The sequence below is a fragment of the Vulpes lagopus genome, chromosome 2 (genome assembly GCF_018345385.1).
Source record: "Vulpes lagopus strain Blue_001 chromosome 2, ASM1834538v1, whole genome shotgun sequence".
Taxonomy (NCBI): Eukaryota; Metazoa; Chordata; class Mammalia; order Carnivora; family Canidae; genus Vulpes; species Vulpes lagopus.
Window position 1 is genome coordinate 40,762,974 of NC_054825.1, and position 27,337 is coordinate 40,790,310.

The following is a 27,337-nucleotide window of genomic DNA, read 5'->3' on the forward strand; positions in this document are numbered from 1 at the left end:
AGGGTTCTGAAAGGATAGAGGTGTGCCTGACCCGGACAATAAGGGGCCTGCTGGGCTCTCTGTCATTCAGGCCATTTTAGTGTGTTAGGGGCAGAAGTGATACACCTTCTCTCCACAACCAATCCCAAACAAACAAGGCACTGTGGCAAATTTGCCCTAGATGGCTCAGTCATTCAGTGAATAGTTATTAAGGTCCCTGGAGACACAAAGCTGTACAAGGGATGATGTGATTTCTGGAAGAACCCCTAGGAAAATTAAGACATACAGAGCTAGATCAAAACTGCTATCACACAGCCTTCCTTCATGTTGCTACACAGACGTGTATACTAGGCTGCTTTGCCAGCACTGGGTGACCAGTTAGGGGCAATAGAGAGCAGCAGGCACTCCTAAGGCCATGGAGCACAGAGACTGCTGGAATGGTCCATGGAAGGCTGATTGAAAGCTGGTTGAGGGTAGCCCCGGTGGCTCAGCAGTTTAGCACAGGCTTCAGCCCAGGGCGTGATCCTGGGGACCTGGGATCGAGTCCCACATCAGGCTTCCTGCATGGAGCCTGCTTCTCCCTTTGCCTGTCTCTCTCTCTCTCTCTCTGTGTGTGTGTGTGTGTGTGTGTGTGTGTGTGTGTGTCTCATGAGTAAATAAATAAAAATCTTAAAATTAAAAATAAAAAAAGCTGGTTGAAGGCAAGAGGGAAAAGCAGAGCTCATAGTAGGAGGACCAGATAGAACCAGGAAGTCCCCAGAGGTGGCCAGGCTGGGTCAGCAGTCTAGTGGTCCCTGATGGAGCCCACAGAAGCACATTTTACAAGTAGCTACCTCCGGACCGGAGGCTTTTGCTCTTAGAAAGGGGGCTGATCGGTATTGACCACAGTCAGTATTTTCTGAGAATAAACATTGAGCATGGGGAAGGGCAGAGAGATGTGCCACATTCTAATGAGGAGGAGCGCACCCCCAAGTCAGCACAGATCCCCACGCTGGGCAGCAGCAGATGGTGGCAGAGGAGTGGAGATCATGGACAGCAGGGCTAGAGTGTTTTCCAGAGCTGTCACAACATGTGACTTCATGATGGTGAGCACACATATATGAGGAGCAGCCTGTGGGTATATGTCAGTCTATACATATACATGCATGTGTGGGTGGTGCAAGGGGACGTGTGTGACTCTATCTGAACCTGAGCATGGTCATGTGCCTGAGACAGAATGTGTATGTATGAGTGTGAGTGTAAGGGTGTGTATGTAAGACTGTGAGAGTGTGTGGGTGGGCGGGTGTACATGAGTGTGCATGCACATATATGAGTTATGTACATGTGTGCATGCAAGTGTGTGCACATGTGAGTCCATGTGTGAGGGTTAGTAGTTTCATATGTCTGCCTTCCCCTCTCACGAGATTATAGGCTCTTAAAAGCAGCAACCCTGCCTTTCTAGTTACCTGTTTCATAATTGACACAAAGGAAGTCACATACTTACATTTTGTGGAAGGTCAAATATATACCAAGCATATGCTCCCTGCTTTAAGTCCTGCTCTCATTTCATCTCCATCACCACCCTGGGAAGTGGCAATTGCTGCTCTCATTTTGCAGGTGAGGTGACTAAGCTAGTGAGAGAAGAAGTGGCTTGTTCGATTCACTCAGCCAGTGTATAGTGGGGCCAGATTTTGATCCCAAAGCCCAGCCTCTGTCCGTGATATCAAACTGCCTCCCATAACCCAGCAAATAGAAACCAAGAAAGAAGAAAGCTAATCATCTGAAAGAAGCTCATCAGAACATTGGGTCTGCAGAGTGTTGACAGGGGCTATGAGCCCTCAACATTGGTATTTGGTGTGTGCCAAACTGTAGTGGTTGCACACAGTAAGCAGCAGGCACAGCGATTGTACCCTCCAGCCCACTTCCTCTGAAGTCACCATCCCCGTCCCCTCCCAGTTGTATTTACATCAAGAGACTGCCTGCTGAGTTACGCAGAGCTATAAACAGAGAAGCAACATTTGGAAAAGCTTGAAATTATTGACCAAAACATAAAACTCTCATGCCAAAGAGGTCAAAACAAACTGCAAGTTAGTGAGGAAACTCTTTTAATGTGCAGTGCAAAAAAGTGTGTTATCTTCATTAGTAAGAGCTAGATTTCATTGTGGCTATTCCTGAGGATATTGCAGGAATATTACCTACTGGTATGAGAATACAGCTCTCTGGGCCAAAATCTTGGGAAAGAATGAACAGTAGTGGTTCTTAGCAGAGTTTATTGGGTTGTCAGTGCACAGCTGGTTCTTGCTCATCATAAGCCACACAGTTGTATGCTTATACACACTCTTGTACATGTCCTTATATAGTGTTTAACAGTTTGCAAAGAGCTTCCACACACACAGCCTGCCTACCTTAATATTACCCATTTGAGATGGGCAGAAATTATTATCTCCATTTGATGGGTGAAGGAACAGGCACAGAAAAATTAAGGGACTTGCTCAAAGTAACTCAGATCAAGTCTGGTGGAGCCAAGAGTCAGACCCTGGTCTCTTGCCCTTCATCCTCTTGGCTTCCCACTGTGACAGCTCTTTACAGCTGGACACAGCAATCATCTCCATTTTACTTTAGTTAAACCTTAGTCATCTCTTGCCTAGATCATTCCAATCTTTCTGCTCAATTCTCAGGCTCCAATACTCCTAAAGAGCCACCTTGCACCACTTGGGAGCCATCCTGTAGGATGAGGCCAGCCTCTTGGGTGAGAAGATGGATGAGCCCAGAGGCTGTGGGTGGAGAGGGGTGTCGCTTCCCTGACAGAGGTAAAGAACAAAGCGGGTATGGTACAGAGTAGAGAGCCACCCTTTATCCATAGACAAAGACATTTAGGACCATCTTTCACATTGAAGTCAACAAACGTGACAAGGTTGCTGTGGCCAAAAATCAGCCCTGCACTAGAGCAGGATGCGCAAGCCATATGTTTAGGCTATTCTGACTGCTTGCAATTCCATATAAATCTTAGAATCAGCTTGTCAATCTCTACAAAGAAGTCATCTGTGATTGTGTTAAATCTGTAGATCATTTTGGGGAACATTGACATCTTAATGTTAAATCTTCCCATCAGTGAACATAGAATGTTTTTCCATTTATTTAGATCTTTGCAGCTAGGGGATCCCTGGGTGGCTCAGAGGTTTAGCGCCTGCCTTTGTTTGGTTTAGCGCCTCCCGGAGTCCCGGGATCGAGTCCCACGTCAGGGTCCCGGCATGGAGCCTGCTTCTCCCTCCTCTTCTGTCTCTGCCTCTCTCTCTCTCTCTCTCTCTCTCTCTGTCTATAATAAATAAATAAATAAATAAATAAATAAATAAATAAATAATAAATCTTTTTAAAAAAAAGGATCTTTGCAGCTAAATGCCTTTCAATGGTGTTTTCTAGTTTTCTGAGAATAGGTTTTGTTCTTGTCTTACTAAATTTATCCCCGTATATTTTTTTCTATTTGATGCTGTTGTAAATGGAATCATTTTCGTTTCTGAGTTCATTTTCAGATTGTTCACAGCAAGTATGTAAAAATACAATTGATTTTTGCATATTGACCTTATTATCCTTCAATCTTGCTGATCTCATCTATTACTTCTAATAGTTTTTTAGTAGATTCCTTAAAATTTTCTATGTTCAAGATCATATCTGTGAACAGAGATAGTTTTACTTCTTTCCTAATCTGGATACTTTTATTTCTTTTCTTCCCTAACTGTCTTGGCTAGAACCTCCAGTACAATGTGGACTAGAAGTGGTGAAAACAGGTATCCCTTTAAATCTGTTGAGACTTGTTATATGGTCTAGAATTTGGTCTGTTCTGGAATGTTTACCACGTGCACTCAAGAAAAACACGTATGCTGCTGTTCTTGGGCAAAGTATTCTATAAATGTCTGTTAGGGTGAGGTGGTTTGCAGTGTTGTTCAAGTCCTTCATTTTCCCATTGATGTTCTGTCCATTACTGCAAGTGGGATATTAAAGTTTCCAATTACTAACTGTTGCACTATTTCTCTCTTGAGTCTGTTTTTGTTTCATGTACTTTGGTGCTCTATTGTTAGGTGAATATATGTTTATAACTGTTACTTCTTCTTGATATATTGGCTATTCTATTAATATATATTGTCCTTGGGATGCCTGGTTGCCTCAGAGGTTGGGCATCTGCCTTCAGCTCAGTTGTGATCCTGGAGTTTCAGGATCCTGTCCTGCATCAGGCTCCCTGCAGGGAGCCTGCTTTTCCCTATGCCTGGGTCCCTGCTTCTCTGTGTGTTTCTCTGTGTGTCTCTCTGGGTGTGAATAAATAAAATCTTTGAAAAAAGATTAATAAGTTAAACTTTATCATAGGCATACATGTATAGGGAAAAAACATCATATTTATAGGGTTTGGTACTATCTGTGGTTGCAGGCATCCACTGGGGGTCTTGGAGCATATCCCCCCATGGATTAATGGGGCTACTATAAGTCTCTCTAGATGGCATATTGTTGGTATCTTTTTAATCCATTCTTCCACTTCAGCCTTTTAAAACCCACAGCCTTGTAGATCTTAACCCATTTCTGGCAATGTAAATACTGGCAAGGAAGAATTTGCTTTTGCTAGCTACTTTGCTACTTCTTTCTGTGCCATATATCTTTTTTGTTGCTTAAATCTTTAATTACTGACTTCTTTTGTATTAAATAGATATTATCTTACATGCTCCTTTAATTCTCTTATTTCTTTTACTATATATTTTTTGGGTTATTTTCTTAGCAGTTGCCTTGGGGATTACATCTTCATTTATGACAATCTATTTTGGATTGATTAGTGGCAATTATACAAAAACTTTTCTGAGATATCTCTTTCCCCACACACATACTCAAGTGTGTGTTACATCTTCATACACTGTGTGCATACTTTAGGTACTCATCAATGTAAATTTATCACTATTGTTTTGTGCAGTTATCTTTTAAATCAGATAAGAAAAAAAGAGAAGTTACAAAGAAAAATGCATTAATCCTGTCTTAAATATTTACCTATATAGTTTACTGCTGTTCTTTATTTCTTCATGTGGATTTGAGGTACTGTCTAGTGTCCTTTCATTTCAGCCTATAGACTCCCTTTAGCATTTCTTGTAGGGCAGGTCTGCTAGCAATTAGCTGTCTCAGGTTTTGTTTATTTGGGAATGTATTAATCACTTTTTCGTTTTGGAAGAATAATTTCATCAGATATTGAACTCGTGGTTGACACTATTTTTTTTCAGTACCGAAGGCTAAATTCGTCACCCCACTGCCAGTGGGGTAGTGTGTGTGTGTGTGTGTGTGTGTGTACCAGATACTCAACAAAGGGCAGAGGTGCCCACCCAGACCATAGCTGGATTTTAAACAGATGAGGATGAAAAAAGTCTGGAAGGAAAGAGGTATCTGTCAGATTAGGAAGACCCCATCCAGCTGCACCCTCTGGGTGAGCTGAGGTTACTGCCAGTCATAACCCACAGGGGCCTCACCCGGGAAACATGACAATAGACTGAGGAAGACTGCAGCCATGGTTGGGAAGGAGAGTCTGAGGTTTCCAGTCTGAGATGTGCAATGATTAGCTCGGTGGCATAATTGGGGAAATAAAGAAGAAAATACCATCTGTGAGAGAACAGACACATGGGAGATGTACCATCTGTGCTGAGTCAGAAGGATCAGGAAGTGAGAAAGAAATGGAAGATGGAAGCATGGGCTGAGAGGCATGATACAGGCACCAGCTAGAAATCTGTGATCTGCAAGTCACTGGAAGGCAACCCAAACTAGCTCAAGCCAGAAAGGGGAATTTATCACAATTTATCTATATTGGAGATTCATAGAATCTTTTGGGAGCTGAAGAACGAGGCTTGTAAAATGGATAAGAATGATGGTGACTCCAGAGGGCCTAAAAGCAAGAAGCACAAGGATTATTTTCTCATGGGACAGCATGGTCCAGATACCCCTACCAGATACCTTCCCCATAGTGGAAGGCACCACTGTCACAGCAGGACACTGTCACTGCTGCCAGTGCTGGGAAGTCCATTCTAACCATCTCTCAGACCTTTTTTTGATACTCAAGATTAGATTCAAAGCCAGGCAGGAGCATCTGGTGTGCTGAGACTCTGACACTTGGCCACATCTGACTGCCTGCAGGGACATAGCAGATCTGTTCCTTATGGTAATAAGAAGGGGCTAGATGTTGTGCAGCCCCCAGATAAGTTCCATTCCGCCATAACAAATGAAGGAAAGGAAAGGTATAATTTTGAGAGCAAGGGACTCTTCTTTTTTTTTTTAAAGATTTATTTATTTATTTACGATAGACATAGAGAGAGAGAGGCAGAGACACAGGCAGAGGGAGAAGCAGGCTCCTTACAGGGAGCCTGATGCGGGACTCGATCCCGGGACTCCAGGATTGCGCCCTGAGTCAAAGGCAGGCACCAAACTGCTGAGCCACCCAGGGATCCCGAGAGCAAGGGACTCTTGAGTGATTTTCTCAACTTGGAAAAAAACAGCTAGTGAGGGAGGGAGGGATTATAGATGCCAAAGGAGGGGAAATGTCTAGAAGAGCAGATGGAGGTTATGTGCCATGGGGAGGGATCAGTCTGCCTGAAAGAGCAGAGCAAGGGGCAGGGCTGGCTGTGCAGGTGAGGAATCCTGACCTTGGGGAGAGGTATGAATTGAGAGAGAAGGCATCTGGGAAATTTCCATTCTTTCCATCTGTCCCAAACCCTGCCTTTCCACAACAAGCAGGTGTTTTCACAAGGGAGAAGACTTGTTTTTCAATAATGCAAAACTGACCAAAGTGATGAGTCATCACTTTCTAATATCTGACTCTTTTGGGAAGTGGAAAACATTTCAGACCTGCTTCCTTGCTGGACTCAAATGAAAACAGATTTTGCCATTAGAGGTTGGGCAGGGCGTAGCCCCACCACTGGGTCCCCCACCCGTACTTCAGGGGAAGGGTGACAGCTCTTTGGAACCTCAATACATCATATTTCCAGGACTCAGAAACCCACAGGTGAGGTCACATTCCCCTCTTTCCTCTCAGCCTCTTCCAAAAGCAGGAGCTCAGCAGGAGATCCTGCCTGGCCAGCGTGCCAAACCTCTGGGCTGGGGTCCTTCCTGCCCCTCCCACAGTGCCCTGAGGGACCCCCACATACTCACAACAAGGCTGTCCTACTGTCAGTTCCACACACTCTCTAATTGAAGCTTTCCCTTCTAAGAAACCCACAGTGAGAATTTGCAGCTCAATAAAATCTTTATCTGAAAGCTGCTCAATTAAATGGCAAGCTCAGACAGTTGGCCAAGTAAAGATTTTTAGGTGAGTAGTATTTGTCTGAACCCAACATTTATAGAAACTTAAAAATGAGGCCTTGAGTGCCATAGAACCCCTGTATGGAAGACGTAGCCTAGCTGCTCAGACCACCCTTTGAGAAAGGACTCACTGCCCAATTGCAGGGGGTGGGATCAGCTGACAGCCACAGGCTGTTAACTCTTTTAGGGTCAGCCTCAGCTTCTTTCAAGCCAACTCCATGCTGTTCTTGGGAGGTCCCGAGCCAACGACTATGCAGGGCAACAATGGCCAAGTTCATGCTCTTCTTTGAGAAGCCTCCCAGCCAATGACTATGGAAGGCAGCTGTACTCAGGCCTAACCACCTCTACCCAAAGTCAGACCCCCTAGTGGGCCCCCTACTTTGGAGCTCCCCAGAGTGCTGGCAAAGACACTGTCTAATTTGCATAGTGCTCTGACTCTCCGCTCCTACCCCACTCCTGAACAAGTGTTAATTCCCAATAAAACTCTCATCTCAGCATCTGCCGTAGAGAACCCAACTGGTACACCACTCACTCATCCATCACACAGAGCAAGCCCCCTCCCTGGGGGGCTCCTCAGCTGCCTGGACATTAGCTGGTCCAAAGTTGAAGGCAATATGTGACAAGCTCAACAATGGTAGTTGGAACAGACGGCTGTGGTGCCTGAACCCACTCAGTACCCTAGGCCACCTCTGCCCTGACATCAGGGCTGCAGGACTCTAGAAACCATGCCCAAGGCTGCAAGTCACAACTGAGAGGCTTTCCATGTAAAGTCTCCATGTTCTGGTCTCAGCCCCCTTGCTCTGGCCCACTGTGTCTGGGTGGTTTTGCAATGCCCAATCCTGGATTCTGCATCTTTTTCCTTCTGACCCTCTGGCCAGGAGTATAGGACACCAAAGACCCAGAAAAGTAGGAGTCCAGGGCTCTAGGCCCATTCTGGGAACCTGGGAGATGTATGAAAGGGTGTATCGTACACCACAGTGTGTGGACAAAACTGAAATTAGACGCCAAGCTGGGCATCTGAAGGAGGGCCATCGGCAGAGATAGACATTAGCATAAGGCAACAGGACTGTGGGACAATGGGCATGGAGAGAGGCCCTGCTCTCTGGGACAGAGCAGCTTGCAGCACCCAACTGCCCACAGGCAAAACCAAGGATATGCTTGGAGTACCAGCAGGGCAAGGCCACCAAAGTGGCAGAGAAGTTCACCTTTGATGAATCCCACACAATCGTGCAATTAAAAAATCTAGAAAGAATGTTTTAAATTCAGCATACTATTAAGTTTTGTTTATAGTTTATATTTAAATTATGGGTTATAATATTTAAATTATGGGTTAATTTTTAAATTATGGGTTGATTATGGGTAATAATTATATGTAATTTAAATGTTACATATTTAAATTATGAGTAAGGTCTTCATCAGCACTGGCAAAAGGGCTTTCAGAAGGTTCCTGTGGCCTCAGGCATGGATGATGAGGGAGATAGTAAAGGTGCTGGACTCTCGCTATGGGCACTGAGCAGAGAGGGGCACTGAAACAGGATCCAGAAGGAGGCATTAAAGTATGGTAGGCAAAGAAGGGCAAGTGAAGGTGTATCTGGCGGAAAGGTCAGCTGGAGTCACGAAGAGAACCAACTAGGTAATGGCTCTCCTCTCCCCGCTAGCCAACATGCTTCCAGGTTGACAGTGGGGCTTGGCCTCACTCATTCATTCAGGGGCTCAGACTTCCCGCCTCTGCCTTCTCTTGCATGGGCCTTCCAGATGGCCCCAGGAAAGGGAGACCAGCATGGAGGAGTGTTGAAGGGAGGGCTCCTGTGGGCCAGGCCTAGAGGGCGCCACATCACATCTGCTCATAAGCAATGGCCAGGACACCATCACAGGGAACTGCAGAGAGGTTGGGAGATGTAGGGCAGGTGGGCATGCCGAGGAGCAGGGGAGAACAGATCTGGTGGAGAGCTAGCAGCCTCTGCCCACAGCAAAGAGTCAACAGTGGTGAGGCGCACCAGATTCGAAGGGGTAGGGAATGCCCAGGCGCATGCTGGCAAACACCTAACAGCTGGCTTTCTGGAAGGAAAAACATTTTAAGTCTGGATTGATAGCATTTGCTAATTTTCTTGATGTAAGTACTCCCACCACCATCAGTTTCAAACTACCAGCATGATCACCAAACAAGGAGCTGCCAAGAGGTGCTATAGCAGCTCAATATACAGACAAATTAGGGTTCTCCAGAGAACAGAACCAACAGGAGAGACCCAGGTATCTCTCAAGAGTATAATAAGAATATCTACATATGTATGCATACTTAGGTACTGTATATCCTTGAGGCTGGAAAGTCCCAAGATCAACAGTTGGCATCTGGGCACTACAGAGGGTCAGTGTAAGTTCTAGTTTGAAGACCAGCAGTCTCAAGACCCAGGAAGAACTTATTTTCAGCTTTAGACCAAAGACAGGGAAAAAAAACCCCTATGTCTCAGCTCAAGGCAGTCAGGCAGGAGGAATTCCCTTCCATGCGCATGAAAGTCAGCCTTTTTGTTCTATTCAGGCCCTCAACTGATTGGACGAGGCCCACTTGCACCAGGAAGGGCAACATGCTTTATTCAGTCTACTGACTCAAATGCCAACTTCATCCAGAAACACCTTCACACACACCCTGAGAATCATGCTTGACCAAACGTCCATCTGGGCACCCCATGGCCCAGTCTGGATAACATACAAAATCAACCCTCTCAATAGTATTTTCACCAGGCAGATAACAGGCACAAATAACCTTAAGAATGTAGATGATAGCAAAAATGTAGAGGCGGGGAGGGCAGAGACACAGGCAGAGGGAGAAGCAGGCTCCATGCAGGGAACCCAATGTGGGACTCGGTCCCTGGACTCCAGGATTATGCCCTCGGCCGAAGGCAGGCGCTAAACCGCTGAGCCACCAGGGATCCCCATTTCCTCTGTTTTTAATCTGATATATTTCACCATAAGTTTATAAAATCTCATCTCCAATGATGCCTGTGTTAAAATTGTAAAACTTCTGAAAACTTAGCAATCAGCTCTCATTGGCTTTTGTTCTGGCCAGCCGTTTCAGCACACCACTGGGATGGACAAAAGTGACCCGCTGGAGAGCAGGAGCCTCAGCCTCCTGGCAGCAGGGACAGACAGAGAGCAACCTGAAGCAGGAAGTCGGGTAACCACTGCGCAGGCATGTCAGATGCAGGGTAGCAGGGTTCTCTCCCCTCTGCCTCTGGGGCAGCACACTCTGTCCTCCCTGCAGCTTCTAGAACAGGAAAACGGGGTTCTGCTATCTAGATGACATCTTGGAAAAAAACAGAAAGGCTTGCCTTCCTGGCAGCAGATCCCTCTAGCAGTGCTGGAACACACAGCTTTGCCAGCAGCGCCCAAACCCAGCCCCACGCCCCCCTCTACTGGACACCTTTGTACAGTGAACGGGCTATACACCAGTACCTGTGGCTCTGTGTGGAACGGAGCAGTTCCCCATTGAGACTTGGGAGAGAGGCCCTTTCCTGCTTTCTGACTAGGAGATTGATTGGCAAAACGTGTCCCTCTCAGACAAAAAGACTCCCTTGGGATGACAGCAGGCAGAGATGCCTCTGGTGTCCCCAGGCTCTAGGATATGTGATTATCTTCCAAAGTAGTGGTTCTCAACCCTGGCCACATGCCGGACTGCTGGAAGAGTTTTTATAACTCCCGATGACCACTGCACAGTACCAGACTAAACAGGACCCAGTGGTGGAGGGGACACAAGAAATTAGTTTTCAAAGCTCCCCAACATGCAGCCAAAGTTGAGAACCACTGACCTGAAGCCATCCTGGTGCTGGCCAGTGATGTGACCACCTGACCGAGAGAGGTGCTCATTCCAGTGGCTGCCTTTGGGGAGTTCTGCACCCCCAACCCTCTCTACTCACCCTTCAGTGCCTAGCCAAATCTGGCCCACAGCAGACTCGGAAAATGCTGAAAGGATGCCAGGCAGGGAACCAGGGGAGACCCAGGATCGCTGCTAGGAGGGGCAGTGCCATGAGGGCAAGTGCAGGGCTGTGGAGAGAGGGCTGCTTCTCTGTCTCTACTTCTACTCAAAGCCTGTATCTTCTCTTTGTAAACTTCAGGAAGGCAGGGGCACTAATGTCCCTTCCAGCTGGACCCTATGGATCCCCTCATCCAGAAATGTCCTGGGAACACAGTCTGAGCACAGGAGAAGGGAAGGGCTATGTTGTCCCCCTACTCATCCTCATCCTCCATCATTCTCAGATGCAGAATCTAGACTAGCTCTTACCCTGTTCCCCAGCTTTACTTCTGGGTTTGAGGCCAGAGCCTCTGTGGTTTTGTCCAATTCTAACACTGATCCCAAGAAAAGCAGGAAGGTGAGCACAGCGACTTCATGTCATGGGAGGAAACAGCTGCACAGGAAGAGGACCCGGGGGTGGTTTCTTAACCAAAACAAGTGTGAGTGGACCCAAACTAAGTCTTTAGGGCATTTCCCTGCCTCAGGCTTGGAGCACGCAGTCCAGGCTGCATTACTCACAGGGCTTCAGGATTGCTCAAGACATCATCAGTGGCCACGAGACCTCACCCTATGATCCTGATGTCAACATGAGATTTTCCAGATCTGTATCCTCCCCACTCCTCCCGAGTAGCCTCCATCCAAGCCTGACCCGGCCTCTCACCTGGCCTGAAAGGAAAAGGAGGGCAATTCGATCATTCAGGGGTGTTTTTGCATCTGTCCCTCAAGCCAATAGTCTTCACATGGCTGGTGGCCTGAGTCCAGCCTGAGGCTCAGGACTGGGAGTGAAGAGGGGTGCTGGGCCGCCTATAAGACATAGCCAAGAGCCCTGGGGAAGTGCTTGATGGCTCCTTCTGGTGTTAGAATCAGGAGAGTTTCACAGGGACTTGCTCAGAATGATCAGACTTGTGTAACTGAAACTGTGGGAAAGGATACCTCCAGAGAGGGAACCACTGGTGCAAAGGCACAGGGGCACACGGGGCCGCACGTGCACGTGGCTGTGTGCAGCATTAGCAGCAATAGGTCACCAATGAAGGCATGGATGGCACCATGAAACGCCTTAAATATTATATCAAAATACTTATTCATTTCTTCTGAGGGGTGGCTGAGGGCCAGAGCAAATGACTTGATGCTGAGTAAGACAGCTTTGTCTGCATGGACTCTGCTTTCTCCCTGCAACCAGGCCATTGGACTCCCACATCCTGGTGAGTCCTTGACCTCTCCAGTTCTCCTGTCCCCTCTGTAGGCCACACCCTGTCCTCTATAGCATGGATTGCTGCAGGGGCTCCCAGTAGACCCTTTGCCTCCAGAACTTCTGGAGGATTCCACATTAACACTTCATTCGGGGCAATCAGTGGACATGGGGGCACTCTGAGGATCAGGGAGGGAGCATGGCCATTCAGAGAGGTCATCTTTCAAATCCCTCATCTTCAACTGGTAAGAGGACCACACAGCACTTAGACTGAAAACCACCCAGTCCCAGGCACAAATGCCTAACACAGCCCCTGGGGTCATTTCAGGGGCACAAAGGCTGGTCCTCACCATCTAACAAGTCACTGAGGACACTCGGGCAAAAAACTGCTCACATGAAGTGGTTGGAATCTGGAAGTTTAGAGAGACTGGCATCACAGAAAATCATCAGCTGTAGACATGCCACCTGGGGTTCAGAGTCCCCTCCTGACAGTACTATGTGTTTAGCATTTCTGTGCCTTGTCTTCTTTATCTGAAAAGCCGTGAGAATAGCACCTGCCTCAGAGAATTAGAGAATTAAATGAGACACGGAATATAGAGCGCCAGCCTCAATGCCAGACACACAAGTAGGCACCTAATAAATGACAGCTAAGTACTGTGGTTGCATCTCTTGGGCAACTTTTTGGCTCTTGAGACTGAACTCCGCAAAAGCCCCACTACGCATTCTTTAGAGTCATGTAAGTGTTGAATGGAAACATGACAATTAGCAGATTCACTACTCAGCGAACCGTTTCTGAGACCCTACTACGTGCGGACCCTAAACGAAGTGCTTCACGTGCGTGGATTCCTGTCACCTTGTCGAGGCAGCAGAAACATCCCTAACAGGCATCCCTCTGCTTGCTGGGCCCATCCCCGAGGGTCTCAACACCGCCGGCCCGTGAGCGCTGGGGCCGCCTTGGGCCCTCCCGGCTGGGGCCATCAGGCGGAGCGGGTCCCGCTGGACGGGCTGGGGGTCGCCTTGGCTGGGGCGGGTCTCCCTCGGTCTCCCTCGGTCTCCCTCGGTCTCCCTCGGTCCCTCCGGCCGGGCCTGGGCAGGCGGCGCGCGGGCGGCAGCGCCGTGGATTTCCTGCAGCTTCTCTGCGCGAGGCGCGCGGCCCCGGCCCTCCCCGCGCAGTGGGCGGGTCCGCCCGGCAGCCGGAGCGGAGCGGGAGCGGGAGCGGGAGCGGGATCGGGGGCCCAGCCGGAGCTGGAGCCGGGGCTGGAGCCGGGGCTGGAGCCGGGGCTGGAGCCGGGGCTGGAGCCCGGGCTGGGAGCCGCCCGACCCCTCCCCGCCCGCGCGCGCGCCCGCCAGCGGCTCGGGGATGGGTAGTGCCGCGTGCGCCCCGGGCGGAGGGACAGTCCGGCCCGCCCGCCCTGGCCCGGTGACTGATCAGCAGCCCTTCCCAAGGCTTTTAATGGTTCGCTTGGACGGGAATTAATTCTGGGAAGAATCGATAATGCATTGAGGTTCGTGTAGTCCGAGGCTCGCCGTCGGTCGGAAGCCGGGAGACCGAGAGAGGGAGCATCGCCGGTAAAGCCAGCAGCCATGGGGGCCCTAGCGGGGCCCGAGGGGCAGTCGGGCCAGAGGAAGAGAAAAGGAAAGTGGATGACAGCATGATCGGCACAAGGACTCAGGCCTGGCAGCTTCTGGAATATGCTGAGCCCAAAGATCAGGCAAGCCAGGAGGGGTAAGTCCAACTTCCTGGGGTGGATCTGGGCAGTGTGTGTCTCTTGGCCAACACGTGCAGACACTTAGCCGGCTGCCACACTGGGGGTCAGATGAGGCAGGCATTCCAGGGGCATCCTGACAGACAGGCCTTCCTAGTGAGGCTCCTGGGGTCAGACCTGAGACACAAAGGGGCAATGGCCATTTTAGTCCTCCAGTGGGTGTGCAGCCCTCACCCCATATTCTCTGTTTTGACGAGTTCTTGAGTTTCTCAAAATGAGCAGGTGACAACCTTGGGAAACCTTTGTTCCTTTACTAAAAAATACATGCTCAATGCTCAAGATTGGTCCAGCAGCCAAGACAAAAGTGGCCCTCACTAGGGAAGACCATGCCCTGGCTTCTGGAGCCCGCCAGGTCCAAGTGAGAGTCCTCGTTCTTGTGGCCTGAGACGGTGCTGTGTGAAGCCTGCAGTAGCTGCTAGGGCTGGGCTGCAAGAAGCAGTTTCTCAGACAGGACATAGGCAGGCAGGCACTCCCACAGGGAGAACTCCCAGGAAGCTGCATGGCCTGAGGTGAGGGTGCTGAGGGCTCAGATCTCGAGATAAGTAAGAGATGGGAGTCTGGAGAATCTTGCAGGGATGATCTTGAGGGATTGAGCTGGTGCCACAGCCAGCCTCTGTCCCCACTCAGTGGCCTGGAGACTCAGGACAAGTCCCTGGACTAGGGATAGTATCTTCCTATGGACAACAACTTCTTGACCAGTGTCCTTTTAGATAAGAACATCTGGCTTTTAAGAGAATAGGATGTGTCTTTATAAGTGGCCAGTGCTTACGGAGGGCTGTAAACTCCAAGCTTCCCTTTTGAGCCATGAGTACGAGGACAGGTGGTTTGGAGGTAGATAGAACAACTGCCTGGGGAGCTTGGAAACAGTGTGTCTTGCCCAGCATGTGTGAAGCCTTCACCTCCTGTGAACTCACAGGCAACACACTCATCTCATTAGCTACTAAAGGATGATTGTGGGGTTGGCTCCAGAGCATAGTCACAGCTATCAGGACTCCTCTGTGGGGTGCTCCAAATGGATGATAACTTGTGCACCCCAGTGGGCAAATGAGGGCTGTGCAGGGCTCTGCTGAGGGGCAGGAGTGTGATCTAGTGACCCCCTGAAGGGCTGGGCCAGGCCATACATGCTGTCTACCCTCCCAGCCCTGTCTAATGCACTAGCCACTGACCAGGTGTGGCTATTGAGCCCTTGACATATGACTAGTGCAAATTGAGAAAAATATGCCCTAGATTTTGATGGTTTGGCATAAAAAAAGAATGTAAAATATCTTACTAATAATTATATTGAGTATAGGCTAAAATGACAATATTTTGGATATATTGAGTTAAAATACATCATTAAATTTAACTTCACCTTTTTTTTTTTTTTTACTTTCTTTGAAAGCAGCTACTAGAACATCTATAATTGCAGTTACATATGTGGCTTACATTATATGTTTATTGCATAGTGTTCATCTAGAAAGAGACCAGGGCTTCAGCAAAAGGGCTCTCAGGAAACCAGCCTCTGAAATCCCAAACTTCTTACAAGCAGTTGTCCTAGGTTAGTCGTTCTTGGCCAGGAGTGATTTTGTGCCACCCCCACCCCCCACTACTCTCCACCCTCAGGACCTTCGGCATTGTCTGGAGACATTTTTGGTTGCTCCAACTGAAGGGTGCTACTGGTGTCTTGTGAGTAGAGAACAGGGACACTGCTAAACATCCTAAAAAGCAGGGGACAGTCCTTGCAACAAAGAATTATCTGGCCCCAAAGGTCTATAGTGCTAAGGCTGAGGAACACTCCACTTGATGATAGTATCTGATATGTTAAAAGATGATGTTTGTGTGCCATGCATCAACTGACCACTTAGCCACAAAAATGTATGATCATAAACTATGATAAGAAGCATTCTAGGAGCATATACTACAAATGTAGCATCAGAGGAAGCAAGAGGTATGTTAGCAAGGGCTAGGAAATGACAGGGAGCCAACTAGGCAAAGAACGGTGGAATGAAGAGGCCACGATCCTGGTGGGGAATAGCATGTGCAGGTGTTGTGGAAGGGGAGGGGCACACAGGAGCTAGGGGCAGGAAGGGGCAGCAGGCACAGCACAAGGCTGGAGACCAGGTCTGGAACTGGATCATGCAGGGTCAGACTTGCAGCTTGTTAAGGAATAACTCTTCCTAGGGATATTTCTGGGGAAATACAAACCAAAATTCTGCGTGTGTGTGTGTGTGTGTGTGTGTGTGTGTGTGTGCGCGCGCGCGCGCGCGCATGTGTTTACCGTAATTAGGCTGTGGTAGAAAGAAGAGCTCCCATCAAAATTTATCTTTGAACCATTGAACCTTTTAGGAGCTGGGCAGGATACATGTTATAAACACAGTAAGTCATAAAATGCAAATCACAGCCATTGGTATCCAGACACTGCCTTGTCCAGACTGCTCCACGCTATCCATGTTCTAGATACACTATGTGAATGCACTGGGACGCATGAACAAGACTGAGGTTGCTTTCTGGGTCGGTAATAAAATCAGCCTCTGCCAGCTCAGAAGCCTCTGGGCTGCTCTGCAGATAGGGGCTTCCCAGGGATCCTTCCACAGAGTCACGTTGGCTGTTAACTTCCTGTGAGGCCCCATCCAGGCCAACCCCGGGTGAGCATGCAAAGGCTGCCAACACACTGAAAGCAGTCCTGAGGTCTCCTTCCTAAGAAGGGAGAGATGCCAAGATTAAGATTTTCCTTCCTCCCAAGGAAAACCCTATTGTCACTTACCTGCATATAGAGCTAAGTTTGGTGAACTCAGACCCTGACTGAGCTCAATTTCCAAGAAGTTAGAGGCAAAAGAGTTAGGTGTCTACATATGGACACACACACACGCACACACACACACACACACACACACACACACACGAGAAGACAATAATTTTAAAAAATAGGCACCCAAACTAGCTGGAAGTGGCACAAAATAGGCCAGTCAATTCAAATTGCGTGCTTGGTTTTAAGTACATCACACAATTCGAATTGATTTCAGGAAAGTGGTGCAGATTGGCTCAAATCAGCACAAACTGGCCATTATTACAATAAGTGGTTTTAGCTCACCATTGCTTGCTTAGGACAAGTTCAGACTCATCGTTATTAGTCATAACCTGTTGAAGCCAGTCCAGGCTATCTGGAACCAGGTGTGGTTCCCTGTTCCCACCTGGCTTCAGAGGTCCCTTCCAGAGAACCTTTCCTATCGTTTTGACCCAGCAAGCTTTTTCTACACCAATTCCCCTTTCCATATTCCTAGAGTGTGGGAAGAAGCAACAGCCTTACCCTTACCCTTGCCAATTTTCTCAGAGAAAAATAAGATAAATTCACTAGAACTCCATGAATGTATCACATATACAGTGGAGCAAGTCACAAGTCTGTGCTCTGTAACACAGTGAAAGTTGCAATCTCTTTTTCAAGATAGAAAATGAAAACGTAAGGCAGGTGCCGCCTCTCCTGGGAATAGGAAAGGAGGAGCAGTGGAGCCTCATGCCATACCCTCAGGCCCACTACCGCATTCACCCTCTGCCCTCCACAGTCCCTCCTCTGCTCACACAGCCCCTGGGAGCACCTGGTTGGAACCAGACCTGGTTCCCCATATCTCCAGCTATAGTCAGAACAGAACCCCAAAACACTTGACCTTGATGCAGCCCCAGCTGGCTGGGGTTGTTCCCCTTCTGAAATCCCACTGTAAGAGGACTTACATCTTCAGAGACTGGAACGTTCTGTCACTCTTGATTGAGGCTTATTGCTCTGGCCTTGCCCTAGTCCACAAGGATGAGGGATGGGGGACAGATCTGAGAGCTCCTGACTCTGCCTGTCTCACTTAAACTCCTGCCATCATCCACCGCCCGCCGTCATCAACTCTCACTTGACTTTGGCAATAAGACTGTCTCACTCCCACCCACCTTCACCCATTCTCCACTCCAAAGCCAGAGCTCTATTCAAATGTAAACTCAGCCATACATTCACTCTAGCCTCTTCACCCAGCCCAACTTGGAATCCTTCAGTGGCTTTCCCATTACTCTATGGGTTAAAATCCAAAGACTTACCATGGCCCACAAGACCCCTCAAACATGCAGTCTAGCTGGTGGCCACCCCTCCAGCCTCCTTTAACTCTCCAGGCTCCAGTCATACTGGCCTTCCTGTTCCTCAACTGTTCCATGGGCCTCCTACCACAGGACCTTAGCACACTTTTTTCCCTGCATAGAATGCCTCTCCCTTCTCTCATACACACGCTCTCTCACTCTCTTTCTGTTTCCCTCTCCTCCCTCCTCCTCCTACACGCGTACATTCCTTGACTCTTACTCACCCTCCAGCTCTCCGTTCAAATGTCACCAGCCAGGGAAGTCCTCCCACACACCCCAATCTAAGCTGGGTCCTCTGCTGCATGCTCTCCTTTCTTTACAGCATTTACCTTGGATTACAGTTGTACACTCAAATGGAAATATCTGATGGACATCTGTCATTCCACTGGACTGAGGTCCATGAGGGCAGGAGCTGTTTTCAGTTTTAAATATCATTATACCTCAATGCCACGCACCTCAAAGTTCCTCAATACATACATTTTGAATGAATGAATGAATGAATGAATGAATGAATGAATTGTAGGGAAAGCATTAGCCTGGGAGGCTGAAGCACTGTCTCTGCCCTAAATGATTCAGGTCCTTAGGAAAGTCAGCCTCTCCCTTGACTGACTTATATATTGCAAATATATTCCAAATTTGTTGCTTGCCTTTTATTTTTATATTAGGGTTTTTTTTCCTCCAGATGTACATAAGATTTTAATTTTCATATCTCTGTTCTTTTTTTTAAGATTTTATTTATTTATTTGACAGAGAGCACAAGCAGGGGGAGTGGCAGGCAGAGGCATAGGAAGAGGCAGAGAGAGAGGAAGAAGCAGGCTCTCCACTGAGCAGGGAACCCAAAGCAGGGCTCCATCCCAAGACCCATAATCCTTATGACCAGAAGACAGATGCTTAATTGACTGAGCCATCCAGGCACCCGTCCTTGCTTTTATTTTTTTATCTTTTTTTTTTTGTTTTGTATATATTTTTATTGGAGTTCGATTTACCAACATATAACACCCAGTGCTCATCCCGTCAAGTGCCCCCATCAGTGCCCATCACCCAGTCACCCCAATCCCCCGCCCACCTCCCTTTCCACCACCCCTGTTTGTTTCCCAGAATTAGGTGTCTCTCATGTTCTGTCACCCTCACTGATATTTTCACTCATTTTCTCTCCTTTCCCTTATATTCCCTTTCACTAATTTTTATATTCCCCAAATGAATGAGACCATATAATGTTTGCCCTTCTCCGATTGACTTACTTCACTCAGCATAATACCCTCCAGTTCCATCCACGTTGAAGCAAATGGTGGGTATTGGTCGTTTCTAATGGCTGAGGAATATTCCATTGTATACATAGACCACATCTTCTTTATCCATTCATCTTTCGATGGACACCGAAGCTCCTTCCACAGTTTGGTTATTGTGGACATTGCTGCTAGAAACATCGGGGTGCAGGTGTCCCGGCGTTTCATTGCATCTGAATCTTTGGGGTAAATCCCCAACAGTGCAATTGCTGGGTCCTAGGGCAGGTCTCTTTTTAACTCTTTGAGGAACCTCCACACAGTTTTCCAGAGTGGCTGCACCAGTTCACATTCCCACCAACAGTGCAAGAGGGTTCCCTTTTCTCCACATCCTCTCCCACATTTATTGTTTCTGCCTTGTTAATTTTCCCCATTCTCACTGATGTGAGGTGGTATCTCATTGTGGTTTGGATTTGTATTTCCCTGATGGCAAGTGATGCGGAGCATTTTCTCACGCGCTTGTTGGCCATGTCTATGTCTTCTTCTGTGAAATGTCTGTTCATGTCTTTTGCCCATTTCATGATTGAATTGTTTGTTTCTTTGGTGTTGAGTTTAATAAGTTCTTGGATACTAGCCCTTTATCTGATAGGCCATTTGCAAATGTCTTCTCTCATTCTGTAGGTTGTCTTTTGGTTTTGTTGACTATTTCTTTTGCTGTGCAGAAGCTTTTTATCTTGATGAAGTCCCAATAATTCATTTTTGCTTTTGTTTCCCTTGCCTTCATAGATGTATCTTGCAAGAAGTTGCTGTGGCTGAGTTCAAAAAAGGGTGTTGCCTGTGTTCTCTAGGATTCTGATGGAATCTTGTCTCACATTTAGATCTTTCATCCATTTTGAGTTTATCTTTGTGTATGGTGTAAGAGAGTGGTCTAGTTTCATTCTTCTGCATGTGGGTGTCCAATTTTCCCAGCACGATTTATTGAAGAGACTGTCTTTCTTCCAGTGGATAGTCTTTCCTGCTTTGTCAAATATTATTTGAACATAGAGTTGAGGGCCCATTTATGGGTTCTCTATTCTGTTCCATTGATCTATGTGTCTGCTTTTGTGCCAGTACCACACTGTCTTGATGATCACAGCTTTGTAATACAGCTTGAATTCCGGCATTGTGATGTCCCCGGCTCTGGCTTTCTTTTTCAATATTCCCCTGGCTATTCAGGGTCTTTTTTGATTCCACACAAATCTTGAGATTATTTGTTCCAACTCTCTGAAGAAAGTCCATGGTATTTTGATAGAGATTGCATTGAATGTATAAATTGCCCTGGGTAGCATTGACATTTTCACAACATTAATTTTTCCAATTCACAAACATGGAATATTTTTCCATCTCTTTGTGTCTTCCTCAATTTCTTTCAGAAGTGTTCTGTAGTTTTTAGGGTATAGACCCTTTATCTCTTTGGTTAGGTTTATTCCTAGGTATCTTATGTTTTTGGGTGCAATTGTAAATGGGATTGACTCCTTAATTTCTCTTTCTTCAGTCTCATTGTTAGTGTATAGAAATGCCACTGATTTCTGGGCATTGATTTTGTATCCTGCCACACTGCCAAATTGCTGTATGAGTTCTAGCAATCTTGGGATGGAGGCTTTTGGGTTTTCAATGCACAGTATCATGTCATCTGTGAAGAGGGAGAGTTTGATTTCTTCTTTGCCAATTGAATGCCTTTTATTTCTTTTTGTTGCCTGATTGCTGAGGCTAGGACTTCTAGTACCATGTTGAATAGCAGTGGTGAGAGTAGAAATACCTGTCTTGTTCCTGATCTTAGGGGAAAGGCTCCCAGTCTCTCCCCATTGAGAATGATATTTGCTGTGGGCTTTTCATACATGGCTTTTAAGATGCTGAGGAATGTTCCTTCTATTCCTACACTCTGAAGAGTTTTGATCAGGAATGGATGCTGTATTTTGTCAAATGCTTTCTCTGCATCTATTGAGAGGATCATATGGTTCTTGTTTGTTCTCTTGTTGATATGACCTATCATGTTGATTGCTTTATGAGTTTGCATCCCGGGAAAAAATCCCACTTAGTCATGGTGAATATTCTTCTTAATGTACTTTTGGATCCTATTGGCTAGCATCTTGTTGAGAATTTTTGCATCTGTGTTCATCAGAGATATTGGTCTATAATTCTCCTTTTTGATGGGATCTTTGGTTTGGGAATTAAGGTGATGCTGGCCTCATAGAACGAGTTCTGGAGGTATTCCATCCCTTTCTGTTTTTCGGATCAGCTTTAGTAGAATAGATATTGTTTCTTCTTTAAACATTTGATAGAATTCCCCTGGGAAGCCATCTGGCCCTGGACTTTTGTGTCTTGGGAGGTTTTTGATGACTGCTTCAATTTCCTCCCTGGTTATTGGCCTGTTCAGCTTTTCTATGTCTTCCTGTTTCAGTTTTGGTAGTTTGTGGTTTTCCAGAAATGCATCCATTTCTTCTAGATTGCCTAATTTATTGGCATATAGCTGCTCATAATATATTTTTAAAATCATTTTTATCTCCTTGGTATTGGTTGTGATCTCTCCTTTTTCATTCGTTATTTTATTAATTTGAGTCTTTTTTCTTTTTAATAAGGCTGGCTAATGGTTTTTCTATCTTATTAATTCTTTCAAAGAACCAACTCCTGGTTTTGTTGATCTGTTCCACAGTTCTTCTGGTCTCTATTTCATTGAGTTCTGCTTCAGTCTTTATTAACTCTTTTCTTCTGTTTGTTGTAGGTTTTATTTGCTATTCTTTGTCTAGTTCCCTTAGGTGCAAGGTTAGCTTGTGTATTTGAGTTTTTTCCGATTTTTTGAGGGATGCTTGTATTGCGATGTATTTCCCTCTTAGGACTTAGATTTTGCTGTATCCCAAAGATTTTGAATGGTTGTATCTTCATTCTCATTAGTTTCCATGAATCTTTTTAATTCTTCTCTAATTTCCTGGTTGACCCTTTCATCTTTTAGCAGGATGGTCTTTAACCTCCACATGCTTGAATATCTTCCAAATTTCTTCTTGTGATTGAGTTCAAGTTTCAAAGCATTATGGTCTGAAAAAATGCAGGGGACAATCACAGTCTTTTGGTATCAGTTACAACTTGATTTGTGACCCAGTATGTGGTCTATTCTGGAAAAAGTTCCATGTGCACTTGAGAAGAATGTGTATTCAGTTGCGTCTGGATGTAAAGTTCTGTAAACATCTGTGAAATCCATATGATCCAGTGTATCATTTAAAGCTCTTGTTTCTGGGCAGCCTGGGTGGCTCAGCGGTTTAGTGCCACCTTCAGCCCAAGGTGTGACCCTGGAGACCTGGGATCGAGTCCCACATCAGGCTCCCTGCATGGAGCCTGCTTCTCTCTCTGCCTGTGCCCCCCCCCTCTCTCTCTCTCTCTCTCTCTCTCTCATAAATAAATAAATAAATAGAGTCTTTAAAAAAATAAATTAACCTCTTGTTTCTTTGGAGATGTTGTGCTAGTATATCTGTCATTTGCAGAAAGTGCTGTGTTGAAGTCTCCTAGTATTAGTGTATTATTATCTAAGTATGTGTTTACTTTGGTTATTAATTTATTGATATACTAATACTTCCACATTAGTCATATAAATATTCATGATTGTTAGCTCCTCTTGTTGGATAGATCCTTTAAGTATGATATATTGTCCCTCTTCATCTCTTACTACAATCTTTGGGGCAAATTTTAATTTATCTGATATTAGGATTACTACTCTAGCTTTCTTTTGAGGACCATTTGAATGGTAAATGGGTCTCCAACCTTTCATTTTCAGGCTGCAGGTGTCCTTAGGTCTAAAATGAGTCTGTAGTAGACAGCAAATAGATGGGTCTTGTTTTTTTTTATCCAGTCAGAAACCCTGCATCTTTTGATGGGATCATTAAGCCCATTCACATTCAGAGTTACTATTGAAAGATATGAATTGAATGTCATCATAATACCTATTCAGTCCTTGTTTTTATGGATTATTTCTTTGGGCTTCCTCTTTCTTTTACAGAGTCTCCCTTAATATTTCTTGCAGAGCTGCTTTAGTAGTCACATTCTTTCAGTTTCTGCCTATCCTAGAAACTCTTTATCTCTCCTTCTATTCTGAATGAGAGCCTTGCTGGATAAAGTATTCATGGCTGCATGTTCTTCTCATTTAGGACCCTGAATATATCCTGCCAGCCCTTTCTGGCCTGCCAGGTCTCTGTGGAGAGGTCTGCTGTTAATCTAATATTTCTCCCCATATAAGTTAGGGATCTCTTGTCTCTTGCTGCTTTAAGGATTTTCTCTTTATATTTGGAATTTGGAAGTTTCACTATTAAATGTTGAGGTGTTGAATGGTTTTTATGGATTTTAGGGGGGATCTCTTTATCTCTTGGATGTGAATGCCTGTTTCCCTTCCCAAATTAGGGAGGTTCTCAGCTATGATTTTGTTCAAATATGCTTTCTGGCCCTGTGTCCCTTTCGGCACCCTCTGGAACCCCAGTTAAATGTATATTTTTCCTTCTGAGGCTGTCATTTATATCCCTTAACCTTTCTTCGTGGTCTTTTGTTTTTCTCTTTTTTCCTCAGCTTCCTTCCTTGCCATCAACTTCTCTTCTATGTCACTCACTCTTTCTTCTACCTCATTAACCCTCATCATTAGGACCTCCAGTTTGGATGTCATCTCATTTAATTAATTTTTAATTTCAGCCTGATTAGATCTAAATTCTGCAGTCATGAAGTCGCTTGAATCTTTTATGCTTTTTTTTCCAGAGCTACCAGTAGCTTTATAATCGTGCTTCTGAATTGAATTTCTCACATCTAATTGTAATCCAAATTCTGTAACTCTATGGCAGAGAGTACTGTTTCTGATTCTTTCTTTTGTGGTGAGTTCTTCTTTGTAGTCATTTTGCTCAGTGCAGAGTGGCTAAAAATGAGTTGTACTGGAAAAAGGAAGAAAAAAGAAAAAACAAACAAACAAGGAGGGGTATACTCTGGTTCTATATACTGTAAATCCTCCACTTCCCCTGGAGCTTTCCAGCGCTGCTCAGCCAAGAACTTGCTCTTCCCCTGTCCTTGCAGCTGGTCTTCTGGGGGAGGGGCCTGCTGTGCTGATTCTCAGGTGTGTGTACCTAGGGAAGCTGCCCCGCCCCCTGTCAGGTGCATGGCTCAGTGGGAGCTGTTTATCCTGTGAGACCCTTGTTCCCTGGCGGCCCCGCTCCATCCCAGGCACAGGGTGACACCAGGAGGAACAACCACACTGGCAGCGGCCAGCTCTCCAGCGTGGAGTCAGCTCCCGCAGTAACTACCACAGTCTCCCATCTGCATTGGCCTGGATGCTCCCGGCGGCAGGAGAGTCCTCACTGTCCTGTGCCCTCCTCTGCTCCACCTGTCCCAGGGGGCAGGGCAGGATCGTGGGCTGTGTCCTGGAGCCCTGGGATCTGGGGCCTGCGCTGCTGGATCGCACTCCCGGGGCGCAGCTCCCCAAGGCAGCAGAGCTGCTCCCCGGGCCCTGCCGGGCGCTCCAGCCCTTTACCGAGCTGGGCCCGGCGGTGTGCGGTGCGCTCTCCCCGGGGGCCCCTCCTCTGTTAGTGACCCCGGAGGCCTGGAGGCCCCACTGCCCCTCCTGCGGTTCTGCCCGATTTCCCTGCTGAGCGCCTTTCCCTCCGGGAAGAATCCGGTGCGGATTTTCAAAGTTTCTGCTTCTCCGGGCCTGGGCTCTCCTGTCCTGGAGCCTTTCGCCTCCCGGGCCTTAGCCCGGCTCCTCGCGAGGGGCCCCTCCCCCACTGGATTCTTTTTTTATTCCCTCCCATCCCCCACCCCCGCCTTCCTACCTTGTTAGAAGGGCAAACTCTTCTCTCCTTAGTGTTCCAGCTGTTCTCTCTTTAAATCTCAGGTCGAATTCATAGGTTTTCAGGATGATGTGAAAGCTATCTAGGTAAGTTGGTGGGGACAGGTGACTTGGGGACCCTAGTCCTCTGCCATCTTGCCCCGCCCCCCTCATATCTCTGTTCTATCAATATTTTCTTTCAGGATTTCCACCTTTGTTTACATTACTTTAAAGTAAAATTGATGTTGCTATTAGGAAACTCCTTCTTTTAGAGGAAATCATGGAACTAATGAGCCATGCTACAGCAGCTTTAGCTATCTTTCTTAGCAAAAGTATTAATGTCTTGGAAGCCTTGATGAATGTGCAGATCCTGGTCAGTACTTTGGGGATGGAGAGAAAAAGCTTTATGAGATGAATTGGTTTCAGTGGCCTCATTGTTCTTGATTTTCCCTACTGGAAAGTAAACCAGAATTTATTATGTGTCCTCCATGCTTTAGGAATCTCTACTGGACTTCATTAATTCTTTTTTTTTTTAATTTTTATTTATTTATGATAGTCACAGAGAGAGAGAGAGAGAGAGGCAGAGACACAGGCAGAAGGAGAAGCAGGCTCCATGTACCGGGAGCCCGACGTGGGATTCGATCCCGGGTCTCCAGGATCATGCCCTGGGCCAAAGGCAGGCGCCAAACCGCTGCGCCACCCAGGGATCCCCATTAATTCTTATAAGTATACTATGATGAGGTATCAGTGCTCTCATGTCAACAGATGTGGAAGGGGAATCATGGGTGCCCTGCCACCAAGTGGTGGCATTCATATTCATGTTTGTCCAATGCTGAGGCTTCTGATCTCTCTCCCTGACCAAGTACAGGGATCCACACCATCCAAAGCCCACTGAAGGGTAGCCCTGCATGTCCCCAGAGGAACTATAGATACTTTGAGTAATAAAATGTACTGATTTATTTTTATTTTTATTTGATTTTTAGTTTTTTAAACTAACATACAGTATTATATTAGTTTTGGGTGTACAAAATAGTAATTCAACAATTCTATACATTACTCAGTGCTCATCATGATAAGTATCCTCTTAATCCCCATCACCTATTTCACTCATCTTCCTTCCTACCTGGCAGGAAGGAACCACCAGTTTGTTCTCAAGAATCTGGTTTTTTGTTTGTCTCTTTTTTCTTTGTTTATTTGTTCTGTTTCTTAAGTTCCATATATGAGTGAGATCATATGATATTTGTCTTTCTCTGATTGACTTATTTCACTTAGCATTATACCTCCTAGATCCATCCATGTTGTTGCAAATGGCAAGATTTCATTCTTTTTATGGCTGAGTAATATTCCATTGTATATATAATCACATTTTCGTTCTCCATCCATTGATACACACTTGAGTTGCTTGCATATCTTGGCCATTGTGAATAATGCTGCAATAAACATAGGGGTGCATATATCTTTTCAAATTGGTATTTTTACTTTCTTTGGATAAATACCCAATAGTAGAATTACTGGATCATATGGTAACTCTATTTTTTAATATTTTGAGGAAACTCCATACTGTTTTCCACAGTGGCTACACCAGTTTGCATTCCTACCAGTAGTGCACAAGCATTCCTTTATCTCCACACCCTTGTCAACACTTGTTTCTTGTGTTTTTGATTTTATCCATTCTGACAGGTATGAAGTGATACAACATTGCAGTTTTGATTTACATTTCCCTGATTATCCATGATGTTGAACATCTTTTCATGTGTCTGTTGGCCATCTGGATGTCTTCTTCAAAAAATATTCATGCTTTCTTCCCGTTTTTAATTAGATCATTTGCTTTTTTGGTGTTGTGATATTTTTAAGAAGATGCCCATTGCATATGAGCACATGGAGATTAAATTTAGACAACTGTTGGAATATTTAAGGTTGAATTATTAATATGTAGTAGAAAACTAAGCAAATGAAAAAAAAAAG

General features: G+C 46.1%; 1 protein-coding gene across 5 annotated transcripts in view; it reads left to right on the forward strand.

Annotated features, from left to right (window-relative positions):
* Positions 1 to 13,722: 13,722 nt before the first annotated feature.
* ARHGAP22 (Rho GTPase activating protein 22) overlaps positions 13,723 to 27,337 on the forward strand; it is a 136,257-nt gene continuing 122,642 nt past the window's right edge. For all 5 annotated transcript variants that reach the window (XM_041745054.1, XM_041745056.1, XM_041745058.1 and 2 more), the window contains exon 1: positions 13,723 to 14,193. In XM_041745054.1, the coding sequence (XP_041600988.1) occupies positions 14,120 to 14,193 (74 nt within the window). In that variant the 5' untranslated portion in view covers positions 13,723 to 14,119. The remainder of the gene's footprint in view (positions 14,194 to 27,337) is intronic.